The following is a 20266-nucleotide window of genomic DNA, read 5'->3' as shown; positions in this document are numbered from 1 at the left end:
GAAATCCGACCCATACCCTACCCATTGCCATCCCTATATATTAGAGTTTTTGATTAATGAAAAACAATATCCCAATAAAATGAGAGTCCTGATTAATTCTAACTTTGGATTGAACTCGAGCTCGAAATTTCGAGCTCTAATTAGATCTTAATTTTTTTTTTTTGATATTAGTGAGAGCCCAAATAAATAAATTTCGAGCTCTAATTAGATCTTAATTTTTTCTTTTGATATTAATGAGAGTCCCCAAATAAATTCATATTCATGGTTATGGGGTCGAATCATGATTTAACCAAATGTGAATGGAAACGTGGAAGTTTTGACAAAATTGCATTTGTACCCACCAGTTCTTCAACTTATCCTGAAATCGCTAATTCGCTACGCTTGTTTGGAAAGATTTTGGCGGGATATTGCCGCGAACGGGGAAGGAAAATTTCTGAAGGTTAGGGTTTACTATTCGTTTGATCTCAATTTTTTTAATCTTTGTTTCAATTCATTTCTTGATTTTGCTACTTTGACTTCACTCGCATTCTTTCATCACTGCCATTGATAATGCGTGCTGGACCGTGCTATTTTTTACGAGTAAACTGGACTGTACGTTAAGCTTCAGTTTCAGTAGTTTATTTATGGCGATATTCAAGGAGAAAGTTTCCGTTTTTTCTTCAATTATCTTTGATCTGAGAATGTTTCTTTTCTAATTTCGGTGTGTTTTGTAGGCTTTAGATGGCTTGGTGGGAAGGCCTAAACGAAACTCGTGTGCTAATAGCACCAGGTATTCCAGTACATACAGCTGCATATTTGATCTTTAATTATCTCCGATATTTTTCCCTAGTTCTTGCTTGCATGGCTAATCCCTTTTTAATATGGATGATTTATTGCTAATGTTTGTTACACATATCAGCAAGCCCTTTGCTTTCAACACATAAATAACAATTGTGAATTGATTTTCCATTCTGCCGGTTTATGGCTTTGAACAGTCTGCTGCATATTTTACCCTTTGGTTAGATTGTTTGATTTTTCATTTTAGCTTATGATTGCACTTTGCAGATATTTGTACCAGAGAGAATCACATGAATGATTTATTGTCACTCCGGCATCCAAAAACTGGTAACTTTCAGATTGTTATCTCTCTGTTATGGTCGTTCATGTGAATCGCTAAGACTCGAGCAAGAAAATTTGAAAACTCTGCTATGTTAAATTTGTTGATAGACCAGTCATAAATAAATTTTTAAAAAAATTGTCGACAGGCCAGAATTCTGTTTTTGGTTCAGTTGACATCCCATGATATTTTTTCTGCTTTGTTACCTTGTTTTTTGGTTTACTTTCCTCTGCATCATCCTTTAAGCAAATTTGTTCTGATGGTCTTTACAATTGTGAGGCTTAGTTTCTCCATTTCCATTGCTTTGGATTTTGTGTCCTCGTGATTTTGGCATAAGACATTTGTTCTGCGAAGTTGTATGACCAGAACTTTGATACAATTCATTTATGTGGCAGGGGATGTGACATGCTACCTCTATAGTGATGGAGTTCTTCAAGAACTTCACCGGTTTAAACAATCTTATGGGTCCTGGTTCCTTGGTGATTATGTTTGCGAAGGTAAATACTTGAATCCACTTACATAGATGGGCATTGTACCTGGTAATTAGAAAACTGCCTACCATATGCCACGAATTCTTATTACTTCCTGGCTTGTTTTTGGCAGATGGCCAGTTGTATATTGCCACTCCAGTCGATCCAGTATTCATTTTTTTGCCAATTTTTCAGGAAGCACGAATGAAGGTTTTCAATCGTTATTTTTGGTTGTTTTTTTGAATTCTGAATTTTCTAAAGTATCTTTTTTTTGGTTTCTCTATCCTTTCTGTAAAATGCTTCTAGTTAGCTTAATTGCTTGCAGCAGTAAAATTTTAAATATCAAGCTGAACAAGATTTAATGCATAAAAGTAAAATGTATTCTGCATTTTAAATTGAAGTTGACGTTTTTGAGGCTCTCTAATGAGGTCAATATTTTTAACTAATCATTTTTTCATTCTTTTGAGATTCCGTGACCACCCTCCATTCTGATGTATGCAGAAAGGGAATGATCCTGGGAAATTTAGGCAACTAGACGAGATTATCTATGTTCCTGGCTACCCAGGATATCAGTCTCTGTCATCGATGGCCGATATGACTATGCAAGTAGTTTGCGATGTCAAAGGTATTTATTTATTTTTGAATTGCTATATATTGAAATGATTTATAGACAACACAGAGGTATATGCATCAAATTTTGATTATCAGTTTTTGTTTCTCAACTCAGGTAGACCCTTGGATTTTTTTGGAAGTGCGCTTTTGCCTATTTTTTCACAATCTATCTTCCTTGACCGACTCACATGAATACTATTTAAGATAGAACTACGATGGTGTTTTATAGCTCTAAAAAATATCTTATAAATAAAGTTGGAATACCCACATTTTTTTTGAATTTAAAATAAGATTTTGTTATATCTTTTTATTAAGATATAAAAATCAAAAGTTAAGATTTTATTGAGTATTTATTAACTACGATTTTTTTAATCAGCTTATTAAAATAAAAATAGATTTTTTTTTCCCCAAAGAACATCGAATTTTCTAAATATAAATATAAAATAGATTTATATTTTTAGTTACAAGTACTTACATTAACTCATAATATCATACTTTTTTTAGTAATTTTGACAATAAAAAGGTCTTATAATACCAAATACATTAACATCTTTAAGTTGTTTAAAATAAGCTTATTAATATATTTTAACAACTTATTTTTGAATAAGACCTCACAACTTATAAGCTCCTAAAACAACTTATAAGATATAAGAAATTATAAGTTGTTTTAAATAAGTCCAAACACCCTCTAACTCTAGTCTCGAAGATGCATTAAAACATCAATGGAATATTCATTATATATGCCATGTTTGAGTTTTTTGAGTTCAAATGGACTTGTTAAAGTTGCATAAATATGCCTTTGACTTCAAACTTTCATGTCAAATGTATTGTTTTTCCCTTGTCTAATTGTCTGTCGTACAGTTGTGACAAAACAACGCTGAATCCGGAGACTAACCTTTTTTGAAGTATGCAGTGAGTTAGTCTCACTTCTGATGAATTACCGGCAACAATAATAATATATGGCACCTAGGTGCTTCTTTCCTTCACTTTCTCAGTTGCCTATGCTCATGCCTTGCGCTTGTTAAGCCTGCTACTTGACAGTTTTTTCTCCTTGTAGATTTGGCTAGTTATGTTACACTTTAAGTCTTCTATCTTCACACATGGTTTCAGACCTCGGTATTTTATTCATTATCTTATAGTGTAAAGTAGTTTGTTGAATATCAGAAGCTCGCAACTTGAATTGAAGGATATGAGTTGCCTAAGATTCATCTCACATGTCATATAATCCTTACAATGTGGGGAAGGGGGGTTGGACTGGGAGGGAAGTACAAATGGTGGGATGGCATTTTCAACCCTTTGAGAAAACAGTGGATGACAGTTTGACGCGATCATTCCAGTATGACCAATTTTTAGTTGAAATTTGATCAATCGGAGCGATGATCTGTGGATGCCTCATTTATAAATCCCTGACACCTGAATTCAATTTTACCCTCTTAAAAATATTATTGATCAAGGCTTGGAGAATTCTTTCATGTTTTTTCTTTCTTTGGACAGAAGTTGGGTCTACCAAGTTTTTTAGGCTTAATGATTCAAAGGTACAAATTTGGTTGTGCTGTAAGGTTAGTCTCGATATCCTTTGAAATAATTTGTCGCTACTCGTTATTGTACATCAATTTGAATTTATCCTGAAGACTGATAATATCACCGTGAATTGATTTATAAGAGACCAAAAAGGCAAAAATTGCCTGACATGGGCATAATAAAAAAAGGGGTTAGAGGTTTTCGCCTAAAAATGCCATCCTGAGAGTTAGCCGATCTGGAAAAAATGCCCTTTTCCCCCAGTCTTCCTGCTGCTTTTTTTTACGTGGATTTTGCACCTTCGTAAATTGTTGGTACGTAAATTGAAGCAGACACTACCAACACTGGATAAGAATTTCGCTGCCCAAGATGAGAAAGATACGTGTATGTTTCTATTGAATAAAATTTGAGACTCTTTTGCTTTCAGCTGAAGGAATTGATCAAGTTTTAGTCGCTCTGAAATAAGAAGGAATGACCGTAAGCCTGGTGGTTGGCTATGATGATGTTAGGGCATTTACAGCATGGTTTGTCATGTACACCTTGCATGTTTGCAATTACAGAGAGGAGAAATATGAAACAATATAGGAAGAATTTAAAGGTAGCAGGATTAAGGAAAATATGGAAATTCACTTTTAATGCGCGCACAAATTGGGTCTGTTAAATTGATTGGGCTCAAGGATTCATATTGATTGATGCAAACACAAATTCTTGTGACCTCGTTCAACTTTTAGATTTGGTCTAATTACTTCATCATGGGAGGCAATGGGTTAAAATAGAAGAAACAATAAAAGGTTGTCGGGCCATGTGAAGAAACTAAATGGTCCAAATATAAGGATCAGTGGGTTTGGAGGACTGGATTTTGTATCCAGTAGTGTGGAAATTCAACTTGCTATTCGATCCAAAACATCACGTGGGTGAGCTAACTGTTGATTAGTTAAACTTTTTCTTGTGATAATTCATATGCCAACTGTGTTTCATGTTGAAGTATAGGCTTCTTATGCAATATCATCTATGGTTGAAACATGCAGTACGTTCACCACCTAATAAACCTGCTATACTAAATATTTGCAGTCAATTCATTTATGTAAGAATATGAGCATGGCATTTGTCTATCCAGATATCATGCACTTTCAGATGCTACAATGTTGAAAGAAGGCCAGCAATAATTGTAGTCCTGATTAACATCTGTTTATGCCAACAGTATTTGATGCAGTGTCAATATTGGGAGAATACCTGGTGGAAGAGCCTTGGCTGAAACTCCTCTGTGACAAATTACAGTATTTTTTCAAGCATCTAATATTTCTTCCAAAGTTGTGTATTTATCATGTAAAGACAAACAATAGCAGACAACTCTATATTTCTGCATAAAAACTAAGTTGTCCAACCTTGGAAAAGGTAGAGTGCTGAAGTGTTGTCTCAAGCTCCTAAAAGTACTTTTAGAATATTTATAGTAGATTAAACTTTGTTTAACTTTTTAGAAGGGCTGTACCATGTCTCTGTTGATATTCCACCGAAGCTAGAGATTTAAAATATTGTGAAATAACAACTATTTTGAGTAATCGATGATTTAACACGACTCTATTATTATTATTATTATTATTATTATTCTCAAGTATGGCAAAAGCCTGTGTACCTTTTATCCTTGGTTGCGTAACTCTTCATTGTCAAGAAGAATGAGAACTGGTGCCAAACCATCTTTACTCAATTCGAATTTAAGAACTTAACTGGATCATGTATAGACTTATAATTCCAGTTTAAAATATGCTTCACTGAACTGCTCGCTTTCCTTGAGTGACAGTCAAGTCTCTCCTTATCTGTATATTCCTTTAATACTTTCTTGTTTGCACTCGCAGATTAAACTTAAACGACAGAAGAAATGCACCAGCAATTGAAATACTTCCGACTTCCTCAGGAAGTGATCTTGCCTCATTTAATCCGATACAGGTATATCCACCGACACATTCTGCTTCACGTATGTGAGTGAAATGTGTGTTGTATAATAAGAGCAGGCGATGACCTTGTTTCCTTGCTGGTAGTTTAAGAGTTGTTTTATAGTGCCATATTTTCTTAAACTATAGCCATATGATACATAAAGCAAGCAGCTGAACTGTTGTGATCACTGGAAGAACTAAGCCTAGGTCTTTTGTGTTGACATCATCAAGACAAGGAACTACAAGTGTCTTTTCCCATCGCAGGTGAACAATGGTGTCGACAAGAAATCTACCCGAACCACACGTCAGACCAAGAAGACTAAAGTGGAGAAAGATTCACATAATATCAAGGACATGTTTGGTCGAGCTACAAGAAAAGGAAGATGAAATCTTCAAAACAAATGCAATGCGCCGTCAAAAATAGATAACTGAAAGGTCGGATTCGATGAACACAATCTCAATATCCCATTTGATTTCTTCGGAAAAAGGTGGAACCCGTATTGGTTTCAATGTATGGTTCTATCTTTATTTACTAAGATCATATAATGTTCATTCAGAATTTGAAGAACAAATTTTTTTCTCCTTTTTAACTCATTTTTATGTAAGCTTCTGACTGGTGGAAGTCAGTGTAATTTTATGTGCCCTTCCTCACATTTTAAAAATTCGTTGAGTTTGCCTTTGGACAGGTGGATTTGGATTTGAGGAATATTTGAAATGACTCCATATCAAATTGAATTTAAAATCCACCACGACTTAAAAATAACTAGTTAATATTTGAAATCTATTGTTAAATAGATATATTGTCAAACAAACCAACCGATAATTAATTGATTTTTATGTATTTGAAATTCTTAATTTGAAATATATTCATTCAATTGCTAACTAGTTTTACTAAAAAAATTATCAGTTTGAAAACAAGTGTCCTAACATTAACATGATTCTTGTTTTTCCCCCAAATGACGAGAATTAAGATACATAATTAGACATGATTTCTCGATAAATGTATATATTATTTATTTCTCTGGATTAATTCTTTTTTATACTTATATTTTTATATATTAATTATTATTATTATTATTATTATTATTATTATAGAAATGAATCTATCAGATAATTTAATATGTAGCACATCAACAAAAAGAGAATCGAATTATTTTGGTACAACTCAAAATCGTAGTTTCAAACATAGCTTTATCTATTAAACATTTTACAATAGTTTTGTATAATAATAATAATAAAAAATCCTAAAATACCCTTTTTAAAATTCTTTTTTCTCTATCTCGATTTTTTTTTAAAAGATTAATTCATTTTCATTATTACAATTGACTGAAATAATTTTTTTTTTTCAGAATAAGTGAAATAAACTTGCACTTTTCAGCTCGATAAGATCCAATTCCACTCTACTAACTCTGGTAAATTTTCTATTTTCTCTTGGTATGTTTGCTGATTTTTTGGTTGAAATTACTTGATTTTCATTGTTCATTTGAATCTGTGATGAACGCTAATTTGATGGAGAGAGGAGGAAATTTTAATTGTTGACTGCATAAATGTGAGCAAAGGGTGTGTTTGACTGCTCAATATAACGTGGAATGGGAAGAGAGCTCGGGTCTGGATGAACTTAAGGCGGAGCTCAGCCGTGGGTTTGGGATGATGAAAAGACATGTAATTGAAAATATTGATAATTTGTTTCGTCATCGAGGAATTATGAATTCTCTTCTTACTTGTTTGAAAGTGAATATCTGATATCAAAGAACTGTACCCAACTTTTTGTAACCTCTTGTGGTATATGGATTTTTGTGGATTTGTTGATTATTTGTTTTTGACCTGTTTTTTAAACTTCATATGTATTCTCTTTGAGAAACGCATAATACCAAGACTTTCCACATTAGTTTTGTTGATTCATTAGTGATTTGTTGATGAAGTCTTCACATGATTAAGTTTTTGATTTGACATTGTGGTGTATTGATTTTGTCCGAAAGTTCCAGCCATTTTCTTACGCTCCCTCGAGAAAGTGAAAGATGTTGTTGGCGGATATAGAATGATGGGCATGGGCGGAGTTGTTGATAGTTTGCTGTCGAAAAGGATAGTCTTTGTGACTGTTGGGACTACTTCTTTTGACTCCTTGGTTAGAGCCGTAGAGACTCGGGAAGTTAGGGAAGCATTGTTCGAAAAGGGATACACCCATCTCCTCATTCAAATGGGGTGTGGTTCCTACATTCCCATGAAGGTAATGTGATTTTTTTATGTTGTCTCTGCCATCTAGTTCTAATTGTCCTTTAAACATTGATCTCGTAGCTACCAGGTTTAAATATGAAATGTAAATATCAGAAAATCATCTACAGCCTATAGGAGACATTTTAAGCACTGATTATTTTTATCACTATGAAGTTGATGACTTTTCTGGGTATTTCATCATTTTTTCAGTTCTCTATTCTTTCAATCTTATGCCCACAACAAGTGATCTTGAGTCATTTTTAATGCTTGTGTTTGAGCATGGTCTATTCTGCATCCCTCTTTTATTTTGGTTTTCACTTCAATGGGATAAGAGCCCTTTGTCATCTCATCTCATTTCCGTTTAAGTTTAGCCCCACATCAAATGACTTGAGAGTCCATCTCGTCTTGAATTTGACATCAAATGAACAATATTTTGATTTATGTGACTCATCTGCTGGAGATAGCCATCTGACTCCTAAAGGTGTACTTTCCATAATATTAGTTGTGTTCAATTTTCCAGAGTGAATCTAAAAATCTAGAAAAGTAGAATTTGGACATGCCAAAGTGAGTCTAGTGCATGTGTTTTATTTTTGTCAACATAGTTTCTTGGCCTGCTATTATTTACTATTTTGGCTTAACGGTACTCATGTCCAGTCTGCTGAAGAAGATGGGTTTGTCTCAGGAGATTATTTTACATTTTCACCAAGCATTGCTGACCATTTGAGATCAGCCTGTCTTGTAACCAGTCATGCATGTCAGTCATTCGTCGCGTTTGCTTTATAAATTGAAGAATTGCTTTTGATCATAGAACAATCTTTCAGAAACCGAATCTTCCTTTGTTTGGAGAGGCTCAGGGAGCATATTCGAGACCCTGCGACTGAGAAAACCTCTGATCGTGGCGGTTAACGAGGATTTAATGGACAACCATCAAAGTGAGCTAGCAGAAGAACTTGCAGAAAGGAAGCATTTGTTCTGTGCTCGTCCCAGACACTTTTTAATACCATTTCGGAAATGGATACTGAAAACCTTGTAGCATATGAGCCAGGTGACGCATCGCCCGTTGCTAGATTTATCAACCAGTGTCTGGGTTTCTCTAGTTAATGATTCAATGAAACGAAGAAGGATAGTTCAGAATGTTTGAGGTTTTGCATAAAGAGTAGATAGTCTCCATCGCCACAGTAACTTCGGTTTAGTGCACATCTGGGGCTTTATTTACTTATAATTTAAGGAATTATTTTCATAAGCTAATTAGTTTCAAATTCTTGAATTGCACAAAAATTATTTATTTTCTTCAACTTTCACACTTCCACCATTTTCGTTTTCCCATCCAACTATATCTTTTGAGTAGGTCACCAGCTGGTTCAATACCGTCACGGAATTGGTCCGAACATCACCCAAAATTGTTTTATAGATCAAACCGGTCAAAACCGATACAAAATCGGTTGGACGTGTTCAATTTCTGTAAATTTTTTTTTTTAAAATTTGATATTTTGTTTTTAATTATTTGTTATATTTACGATTAAATATTATATTAGTAATGTTATAGTCTATATAATTTTTTAAATATTGAAATATATATATTTTGTTATTTATATACACCGTTCAGAAAATTCAAAATTTAAAATATATTATTTATTAGATTATTATTTTATATGATATAACATTATTTCGATCTTATTCTTATGTTGAAGTGGTTCGATTAATTGAATCGGTATTTTAAAGTGAATTGATTCGATCATTATAGGTTTTATGTTCATATGATAGGATGGATGATCAAAATTTGGTCATTCATATATAAGACCCACTATTTTTTTGAAATTATACGTATAACAAGATCTTACTTCGTCTACCCGATTATAGACCCTTCAAATGAGAGCGTAGAAACGTGTTTCGCTGATTTTCACTAAAAATTTAGGTTTGGTTTCGATTTTGTTGTGTGGTATCCGAACGTAGCCGTAGTTATCAAGTTTGACCCGATGTGTCGTGTCCAATTTTAATTCCTCCACATCAGATCCATTTTTCAGACCCGACCCGCCCACAACAGGGAGAATTAAAAAATCTGAAGATTCACGCAGCCGGATGTTTCATTTCCAGCTCCTTCCCTCCCAACTATCAACCTACTGCAATCTCCTTTTGCTGAAGACTGCGAATTGAGAGAGAAACGCCTCCGATCCATGGATTCTCTGCCTTCAGTCTCGCCTTCTATCGTGCTTCCTCTCCGCCGCCACCAGTACCACCACAGGCGGCGACAATCGGGGCTTCCTTGGACGAGGAGTATATTTCTTCCTCAATTCCGTGTTTCAAGTGAATTTTGTAGAAGACGGATGCATTTGGAAGTTTACTGTAAGTCGAGGGGTGGTGGAGAAGATGGAAAGGATGCGGAAAATGATCGGAGAGATGACGAGTTGGAGAGAGCGACGAGGATGGATGGCACGATCCCCGGGACTCCCGACGCGTTTGTGAGGCAGGTGTCTTCACGCGCCTATGACATGAGGAGACATCTCCAGCAGAGTTTTGATAGCAGTAGCTACGATGGTATGCTCTACCAGGAGCAAGCGTTTTTTCATTTTTCGCTTTTATTTTGTTGAAAATCACTATATTTGATTTGATATTTGCATCTTATGCAATTGTTTTCGGTTTGTTATTTTTTTTTCCTTTTTTTGTTTAATTTCAAGTAACTGCTCTGATTAGCTATGGTTTGATCCAATTGATGGTTTGTGAACTGCGTTATGATACTCCAAATCTTGTTTCAAATTTGTGATTCGCGTCCTTTCTATGTTATTCATGTATTTTTAAACGTAAACATATGGAAGAGAGATTGAAATTTGAAATGCAATGCCAACTTGTTGAGAAGTTGAAATAAAGACCACCAGGCTTTGTACTGTCTGAGCCAAAAAAGTTTATGATGAGAAGGCCCTACTTTCTTTTGCATAATTACGAACAATATAAAATTCGTCAGCACTTGATCAAGTCTTTGAGTAATTGAATATCGTCTTTTGCGTATTCTACGTGCAGTCTTGGAAGCAAATCCTTGGAGAGAGACTTCAAAATCTGTTTATGTGTTGACTCACCAAGAGAACCAAGTGTGTACTATGAAAACTCGGAGAAATCGCAGGTGATTTACATTTGCTTTCCACTTGACTCATTTGTGCATGCATGTGTTTGGCATTGGTCATGGGGTTTCTTCATTCAGGGAAGTTGAAAGAGAGCTTGGACTTCTGTTTTCCAAAAGAGCAAAGTGGAGAAGCCAGTCAAAGCAGTCAGAAACCAGTACTAAATTTCCTATGCTTGTGGAGGACGTCCAAGAGGGTGTGCTCGTAAGTTCTAGCTCACCTGCTTTTTTTTATCGAGTTATCTTTTTCTATTTTCTTTGATAGCACATAATTATTAGTAACAGTATCTGTTCTTAGAGTTATCATCAATTTCTACCCGTTTGGTTTTGGTGGTGCAAGTCTTGAGATGTAATTATTTGGGACTTGAATCTATGCTAAATTAGTAGTTCGTTCAGGCTCCAACGTTGTGTCGTATGCTTCATGTTTCTTTCTGGCCAGAACACCTACTTATTCCTAGTGGGAAGTCTCCTGATGTTTGATGTGGTGTTGGATTTACACACCACATACCCTATCATCACGGCCCCAACCCATACTGGGTCTCCCCAATACCTAAAAGTACACTGGCGAAGGGCCCAATAAACTCTTGAATAGTCAACCTTGAACTAGGGGTAACAGCAGAGAGTATCATCTTCCTTATCAAGTGTTTTTCACTTTGATTGTCTTAGTATGGATTGTATCACGTCGGGACTTTCTTTCATCATCAAAATACTGACATTAGTTCCTGGCATTTTATTCGTGGAGTAAGATTTGCTGATTTTTGCCTTCTGTAATTTTTAACTTTAGAATCTTTTAATATTTTAAATTGATCTACCCTGGCTAATATCATATTTTTTCAAAATTATACACAATTTACATATACATTTTTAAAAAAAATTGGACCACCCGGGCTTTAAAGGAGCATGTGGCTCCGCCCCGGTTTATGCCTACGTTTAATCATGATAAAATGTGTTATTTTCTTATCAATAGGTTTTGTACATATTATAAAGCTCGACAAACAGTAGAAGAATCAATTTTCACACTTGAAAAAAGAATGTATGATGGCCACTTTGTTATTATTTTAGTAAAATATTTTTGTAAGACTTCGTTTTACCCAAAAATTGTTATTTTGAAGGAAACATAGATATATTTTATTTGCACATTCTCTATGTGAAGGGGAGATGTAATATGTCATATTTCCTCACTTTCAGCGTCTCGTACTTTACCATGAGTTTGCTTGTTATTTCAGGTTGATCATTTCTTGAGTTCTGAAAAATGTGCAAGCTTATTTACCTGCTGTCGTTAATATATAGAAGATACAAAATGTTTTCAAGTATTCATACAAAATCTGACTCAGGTGTTCGAAGATGAAAATGAAGCTGCAAAGTATTGTGATTTACTCAAGGGAGGAGGTCAGAATTGTGAAGGTGTTGCAGAGATTGAAGCCTCATCAGTAAGCTAAACGGTTTCATATAATCACTCAACTCTCTAATGATTACTATATTTACTACAATCTCCATGCAGGTCTTTGATCTTTGCCAGAAGAACAAGGCACTCGCAGTTCTATTCCGTAGGGGTAGGACGCCTCCTGTACCCGAAAACCTTAAGCTTAACTTGCGTGCACGAAAGAGATCCCTTGAGGACCAAGAGGATTTGGCGTGACAACTGGGCACATTGGAGAATAAATAACGTACGTAACAAATACTGTCTCTAAGATGGTAAATGATATGAATTTATAACATTGGAATACCATTGATTTGTATAGTTCAGTTTACCGTTTATAGTGGAAATATTACGTGTGAAGGGATGTTTAATTTGTTCCGTATATATTTGTTTGGATAAGGCCAACTTACCAAATCTTCTGTTTCACTAGTGTCTCGTCCAATATTTCTTACATGTAATAACAAGATTTGTAATTCATAGGTAGAATATGAGATCGAGTGTATTTTTAGAACAGAGGATCCAACCTTCCGTGTTCTTATAACATAACTGGAACATGAGAAGTCGATAAAAATTTCCCAACTTGGGTTTATTACACTTTACTTCAGGGTAAAATATAAATATTTAATTCAATAATTATGAAGAGGTCTCATGTTTTTTCACATTGGTCAATGCATTGCATGAAAAAATGACGTGGCTTTTCTTGTAACGGTTGGATCGAGTGTTAAGAGCACATGGACTTGGTTGGCTTGTGCTGAAGGCATAACGTGTAGAAGTCATTATGTTGAAAAATTCAAAACCGAAGACTCGCAATGCTCTTGTGATAGACATTAATTTTGGGCAAAAATTTTTGTGAGACGGTCATATAGGTTGAATTTGTGATACGTGTATCTTATTTTAGTTATATATGAAAAATTATTATTTTTTATGCTTTGAGTATTATTTTTTATTATGAATATCAGTACAGTTGATCCATCTCATAAATAAATATTCGTGAGATCGATTCATAAGAGATCTATTCTTAATTTCCTTTATTATAATCGAGTTTCGAACTCAAAATGCGTTCTCAAATTATGAATCAGAAGTCATCCACGTTACAATTATTACTTTGAAGCACATTTGTGGTAGTGTCGATGTTACCTGTGCGGGCAGTGCCTCCACAGGATCTGGGCCATTGATTTTAAAAAAATTGGTGGACCTCACATATTCGTGGTTAAAATTAAGCTTTTGATCCTCTCATAAATAGTGTTTCACAAGATAGAGTGAAATCTTATATATATATATATATATATATATATAATAATTTGGTCATATTAAAATTAAATAATAAATTCATCACCACTACTTCCAATGAAAGATCCAACTCATTGCGTGTGTCAAAGACAATCCAGCTGGATAGAAATAGTAAATCTAATAAGCCATAGCCCATATTTCTTGTCGCCTAATCACTTAAAATTATAACTCGAATATTTTCGAGTGAAGGAAACTCTATGTAATTGTTGTTAGACTTTTAATTTTTCTATGAAAAAATAATGATTTTGAATTTTTGAAAAAAATTCAACGGTTATGGAAATTCAGTGGACGATCTTTATTAATTTGAACACTTTGATAGAAGATTTCGATAAATATTTTTGTTATTTGAATAATTGAATAGTAATCCCGTTTACTTCAAATTTATTGTTTATATTATATAATATTTTATGTTAATTATAAAATTCACGCGAAAACGTTGTTATTTGAAATTTATTGTATTTTAAAAATGTAAATAAATAAAATGTGGATTTAATTTTTAATATATAATTTCAAATCATCTTGTTAATCTAAATGGAAGAGTTAATTATTTAAAAATGGTTTAAATACTATTATGTTATTAAATTAATTTATAGTATATTATATATAAACATATATAGCATTAAAAAAAGTAAACTAAAGAAGGTCTGAGAAAAGGAAACAGTGATCGAATCATCTAAATATCCATGAGTGGAAGCGAAGGTAGCTCGGGCCACTCTGATGCGCAGACGCCGCTGTCATCCGGGGCGGGGGAGAGGGAGAAGAAGAAAGAGAAGGCACGGGTGAGCCGGACGTCCCTAATTCTATGGCACGCTCACCAGAATGAGGCTTCCGCGGTCAGAAAGTTGCTGGAGGAGGATCGATCTCTGGTGCACGCTAGAGACTATGATAATCGAACTCCGCTCCATGTGGCTGCAATTCACGGATGGATCGACGTCGCCAAGTGTCTTCTGGAACATGAAGCTGACATCAACGCTCAAGATCGATGGAAGAATACCGTGAGTTTTAATGACTATGTTCACGTTCCTATACAGTTAATGCGTACGTGATAATTTGTGACTTCTGGCTCGAGTATTTTGGTGATCATTTTGTTTATGACCTTATCTTTAATTCTATTGGCTGATGAAGACCGTCGAGCTTTAGCACTAATTTATTCGATCGGTAATTTTGTGCTATTTTTAATAAATGTTAGCTCTCTGCTCTTTGTATTTGTGAAACAGCCTTTAGCTGATGCAGAAGGAGCAAAAAGATTTGCCATGATTGAATTGTTGAAGTCTTATGGTGGCCTATCTTATGTAAGTTCAAGGCTTGATGATTTTATTTCATTCCGGCTGTGAACAAAAGACTTACAATTACTGGAATGCTATCATATTAACTTCTTTATGTGTTCATTATTTCTCTTAAGTTTTTATTTAGTAGTTTCCGAAAATGTGATCTTTTTCAAGTTCATTGTTTGAGGCGTAGGGGTTTTACCTTCTTATGTCTGTGTCAATCCTCGTTATTGATTTTTTTTTGAGACTGAAGCACTGAAATTATCGCTGAGGCAATTTCGGCTCCTGCTTGTAAGTGGAGATGCAGGATTTTTCACTAGGTTTCCAAATAAGCCCCTAGAATTTTTTATTTTCTGTGGAAATGACAGTTTGTAACCCTTCAAGGTGGCTACTAGATTTGTGAAACATGCTCAAATTAGCTGAATTTCAAATTATGTTCCTTTTTTAAGAGGAAAATTAATTTTTGTACTTTCTTGGCTTTCTCTCCATATGGATAAATCCTTCGGTCATGTTACAGGGACAGAATGGAAGTCATTTTGAACCAAGGCCTGTGCCGCCTCCTATTCCGAAGAAATGTGACTGGGAGATTGACCCAACTGAGCTGGACTTCTCAGGCGCAGTTCTCATCGGGAAGGTCTGTATTTATTTATACAACAAGCTATCGACCAACCATCACTGACTTTCTGTAACGAGCTTATAGAATAACTCGATTTTCTTTGCTGGAAGGAACTCAATAAATTTTGATATTTACAATGTGTTCAATTATAATATCTGCATTTTTAATCTCTTCACGATATTTAAGTTTGAATATAGTTTTTAGTTTTTACCAAGTGGAACATTTCTATCGAAGCATGATATTTACTGTTGAAATCCACGCCATACCTAATTGAATACGAGGATTTCTTTATTGGTTTATTTTTGTAAAGGAGTTTGCGTCAAGGTTTATCTTCGTAGGATTCAAATATTTCTGATCCTACAGTGTTTATTGTGTATTCTCATAACATGATATCATATCAAACATGTTGTTGGGTCAAAAAAAAAATCAAGGCTATAGTGTGGTTCTATGGTAGTGTTTGCAAATGTTTTAAAAAATGATTATAAACTTTTCCGTTATAAAGTTTTGCAAATTGTAAAGGAAAAATCCATAATCACATTTTTTAAACATTTACAAACACTACCTAAGTTCCTTAAACTTTTATTTCTAGTAGCTGCTTGATTTTTACAATTTTGTGTACACTTTTTTGGTGATCCATCAGTAGTAGTTTTTTTGTTGATCACCACTTCAAATGCGTATCATATTTGATTTCTGTCTACAAAGCTCATTGTTGCTGATGACAGCTGATATTGGTAGGGGTCTTTTGGTGAGATACTAAAAGTATCTTGGCGTGGAACACCAATAGCTGTCAAACGCATTCTCCCAAGCCTTTCAGATGACAAATTAGTGATGTATGTGTCTTGACTTCATCTCACAATATCTAACTTCTCATTCTCTCCCCTTTTTAATGGATATTAGATGCTTTAATTTGAATATTAGCCCCTTTTTCATACCTGATTGATGTTTGTTGAACTTCGTGATAGTATCTAGCGATCTTATTCACATGCTAAATCTCTTGGCTTGATCTTTTTTTTATGGAGTTCTAATAATTGAAAGCTTCCTTAGTCACCACAGTAGTACATGTTATAGCTCTGTACTTTCACCTTTTCTTCCTGGCTTATGGTGAATTACTCTGTCTCTTGCCCTAAATTCAGTCAGGACTTCAGACACGAGGTCAATTTGCTAGTGAAGCTTCGTCATCCAAATATTGTCCAATTTCTAGGAGCTGTTACCGAGAAGAAGCCCCTAATGTTAATTACAGAGTACTTGAGAGGGGTAAATGAATGATTTTTTTACCCCTTTAGAGGTATCATTTCACTTTCAAATATTCTTACTGTGGTTTCTCTTATGACATTCTTTAATAGGGTGATCTTCATCAGCATCTGAAGGAAAAAGGGGCACTGAATCCGTCAACAGCAATAAACTTTGCTCTAGACATTGCCAGGTACAATTGGAATTATTCTATACATTTTATTTCTGTTCAGTGAAATCAGGGCCTTAAAAGAAAACCTCATTTCTCAATCCTTTATACCAATGAAAGTCTTTTGCCTGATACTCATTTTTAAATGCTAAGGGAACTCATAGGGGACCGGGACCACATAAAGTGAGAATGAATTTTATTTTTCTTCTCTAGTTATCTATGTCTTTATTTGCGGTTTATGGCGTAATATGCGCATTGGAGCTGAATGTTGTCCATGAAAAGTCTAAATGTGTGTGATTATATTGAAAACACTATATAGGTACGATTACAGAAGTATGAAACATTCATATTTACTTTCTTCGTTCAACATCATCAAAATGTGCATTACGGTGTCTGATCACTACCATCTTGTTTGGACAGAGGCATGGCATATCTCCACAGTGAACCAAATGTTGTAATACACAGAGATCTAAAGCCAAGGTTGGTCTTTCGCTACATAAAATGACTTTATCAACAAAGACAGCATTGACAACCATGCAATTAGAGTCTCTCTAAATATTGTAACTTTCCAGGAATGTTCTACTTGTCAACACGAATGCTGACCATTTAAAAGTAGGAGATTTTGGGTTAAGCAAGCTCATTAGAGTACAACATGCTCATGATGTGTACAAAATGACTGGCGAGACTGGGAGCTGTAAGCAATTTTTATAAGAACAATTTTATACACAGCTGGGGGTTTTACATGATCTTTGATAACTAGTAATGTGTAATCTTTTTACTTCAATAGACCGTTACATGGCACCTGAGGTCTTCAAGCACCGGAAATATGATAAGAAGGTCGATGTTTTCTCTTTCGCAATGATACTATACGAGGTAAATTTGATTTCTGCCGTGGTGTATGATTGAGTAAACTTCATTAAATCATAAGAAGTGATATTGATTGTATTTTGTTGCAGATGCTTGAAGGAGAACCTCCATTGTCGCACTATGAACCATATGAAGCGGCTCGATATGTGGCGGAAGGACACAGGCCACTTTTTAGGGCTAAAAGTTTTATTCCTGACTTGAGAGAGTAAGTAGCGATAGAATCCAATACCTTGGGATCCAGTAATAGACAATGTAGTGATATTTATGGTGAAAGAAAAGAGCATTATAGCGTCGAAATTCACCGATAAAAATGATCCAAAATTGGTTATTTTTAGCAATCACCATTCAAGCCTTAGTCCAACATAGTTAGGTTGGATTTAGTTGTCTCCATTGCGCTGTCTTTGATATTCAAGATTTAGAGATAACCAAATCCTAAAACTTTCATAACAGTTAATTAATCTTCTTGGAAGGTACTAATGGTTCACTACCCAGTTCATCTTACGCATTTAGTTACGATGTTATTATCTTCACCACCTGCCATCTCTACTATTTTCTAGTGTGCTTTCTTTACCCTTATCATTGCACTGAAAGTAACTAGAATTTTTCTATCCTGATCCGGGTCTGCAAATTGTTCAGGTTAACAGAACAGTGCTGGGCAGCAGACATGAACAAGAGACCTTCCTTCTTGGAGATTCTGAAGAGACTCGAAAAAATTAAGGAAATACTACCGTCTGATCATCACTGGAACATATTTGCATCCTGATGTGAAATACAAGAAGAACAAGGTATCAAAGACATCATGATTGCATATCGATCAACGTTCCATTTCGACCCTAAACCAGGGAGAAGGATTGTGGATTCACTCTTATACTTGCCTAGGTCATTTTGCTCCGTGATTTGTGATTTTTTAAAAATGTCGAAATCTTGGCGTTAGATTTCTTAGTTTCTGGTCTCCATGTTCATTTTTATAGAAAGTATCATTTTTCGGTTGGTTCTAGCCTGATGTAACCTCGAGTTGAGCAACATCAAGTAACTTTAAACAGGTGTTTCTATATGTTGGGCTAAAATGTGAATTATGTTGATAAAATATGTTCATGTTATCAGATTTGAACAGGATTCTTGCTCAATTCCAAATTTTTTTGTTGACTTGCATCCTAAATTTAGTTATTTCTCAAACACTAAGGCATAGTTTGGTACATAGGATAAAGGAGGGATTGATATCTTACATCTTATTTATCTTAACATATCCTTATATTATATATCACATGTTTATCCTATCATGTGTACCAAACTATGCCTATATCAGCTCTTATCGATTCTTTACTTTTCTTGTGACATCAGTGCTCTGCGTTGAAGATTAGAAGGGACCAATGATATTGTTGGGCCCCATTCTAATCCAATGCTTAAAAGCTCCACCTGGTGGAGCATAGTCTCTGCCGATGGTGTTGAGCGAGGTTGGTCGGTTGGCACCGCCCAAACATTTGGATATGATCTATGCTATAATAAGCATGTCATAATAATATCTTCACAGAGAATTTTCAATTATGATATGAAATTAGTGAGATAAAGTTCTCATGTGATTTCAATGTTGTTGATCGCATCTCTTTTTTTTTTTTTTTTTTTTAAATGATGAGATGTTGTAAATACATGATGTTGATAACTTTGTATACGAAAAAAAAAAATAGAATTGCACATAATTAAAACAAATTAAAATTACACCTAATTAAAATTTGTGAGGCATTCATTTTCAGTCTTCGTGCAATGTTTATTTGTGATGACTTTACCCTGTCGTCAACAACAACTTACTTCTATTTCATTCTTGGTTTAGAAGACGCGGTTTCAAATGCAGGATCGGAGGAGAGACTTTAATTATATTTTGGGAGAATTGGGTTTGGTCAAACAAAAAATTCAACATTTGCTCATCGGTTTGAGATTGAGAAAGACCAATTGAGGATTGAATTGAATTGTGAACAATTTGGTGAAGGAGTATTGCGATAATCATTTATCTATGGACTCATTTTTGTATTTGGATTGAAAATGAAATGAAAGAGGAACAAATCTTGATTTTATGGAAGGAAAGTGGAAGAAATTGTGATTTTAGGTGTAATGAGGTTAATTTATAAGAGTATATTGAATTTTTATGAACATAGTAATCGATGATTAATTATCATAATTTTGTTTTATAAAAAAAAATCGTATTTTTTAAATTATTTTATTTTAATTTTTAAAGATTGAAATTGATATCGATCATTGAAGCACGCTCTTTATCGCGCGACGTCATTCGCACAACGACCATAGGCCGCCATGCTCGATCCCTATGATTATATTTTGATCGATAGATCGTTCAAATCCATAATATTAAATTTCTCTTATTTGTTTGAATGAACAAATTTTAAGTTAATTTTAAATTCGCTCTATATTACCTTTCGTAGCTTATAACAGTCTACCCTCGT

The 20266-nt window shown here is 34.5% G+C and overlaps 3 protein-coding genes and 1 pseudogene across 5 annotated transcripts; all 4 read left to right on the top strand.

The window, feature by feature from the left end:
* Positions 1-223: 223 nt before the first annotated feature.
* On the top strand, positions 224-6309 carry LOC140816637 (uncharacterized). 3 transcript variants are annotated; one of them, XM_073176023.1, is made up of 11 exons: positions 224-439; positions 714-769; positions 1045-1104; positions 1492-1593; positions 1700-1776; positions 2068-2191; positions 3673-3744; positions 4018-4080; positions 4898-4973; positions 5550-5640; positions 5892-6309. In XM_073176023.1, exons 2-11 carry the CDS (start codon positions 721-723, stop codon positions 6012-6014), a joined length of 837 nt encoding a protein of 278 aa, XP_073032124.1. In that variant the 5' UTR covers positions 224-439; positions 714-720; the 3' UTR covers positions 6015-6309. The 3 variants fall into 3 exon arrangements, with proteins under 3 accessions (XP_073032124.1, XP_073032122.1, XP_073032123.1); XM_073176021.1 differs by lacking the exons at positions 3673-3744; positions 4018-4080 and having other exon boundaries at positions 5892-6307; XM_073176022.1 differs by lacking the exons at positions 224-439; positions 3673-3744; positions 4018-4080 and adding an exon at positions 470-591 and having other exon boundaries at positions 5892-6308.
* A 682-nt stretch (positions 6310-6991) lies between these two features.
* Positions 6992-9162, top strand: LOC140817515 (uncharacterized; annotated as a pseudogene).
* A 708-nt stretch (positions 9163-9870) lies between these two features.
* On the top strand, positions 9871-12799 carry LOC140816922 (uncharacterized). Its single transcript, XM_073176431.1, has 5 exons — positions 9871-10376; positions 10857-10956; positions 11035-11158; positions 12288-12383; positions 12455-12799. Exons 1-5 carry the CDS (start codon positions 10016-10018, stop codon positions 12590-12592), a joined length of 819 nt encoding a protein of 272 aa, XP_073032532.1. The 5' UTR covers positions 9871-10015; the 3' UTR covers positions 12593-12799.
* Positions 12800-14296: 1497 nt separating this feature from the next.
* Positions 14297-18606, top strand: LOC140816599 (serine/threonine-protein kinase VIK-like). Its single transcript, XM_073175973.1, has 11 exons — positions 14297-14658; positions 14881-14955; positions 15449-15565; positions 16283-16377; positions 16681-16801; positions 16891-16970; positions 17367-17426; positions 17519-17640; positions 17734-17819; positions 17903-18018; positions 18450-18606. Exons 1-11 carry the CDS (start codon positions 14347-14349, stop codon positions 18574-18576), a joined length of 1311 nt encoding a protein of 436 aa, XP_073032074.1. The 5' UTR covers positions 14297-14346; the 3' UTR covers positions 18577-18606.
* The last annotated feature ends 1660 nt before the right edge of the window (positions 18607-20266 follow it).

Source organism: Primulina eburnea, chromosome 16 (assembly GCF_022965805.1).
Source record: "Primulina eburnea isolate SZY01 chromosome 16, ASM2296580v1, whole genome shotgun sequence".
In the NCBI taxonomy this organism is placed as follows: domain Eukaryota; kingdom Viridiplantae; phylum Streptophyta; class Magnoliopsida; order Lamiales; family Gesneriaceae; genus Primulina; species Primulina eburnea.
Note: the sequence above shows the minus strand (reverse complement) of the source record. Positions and strands in the feature narration are given on the sequence as shown.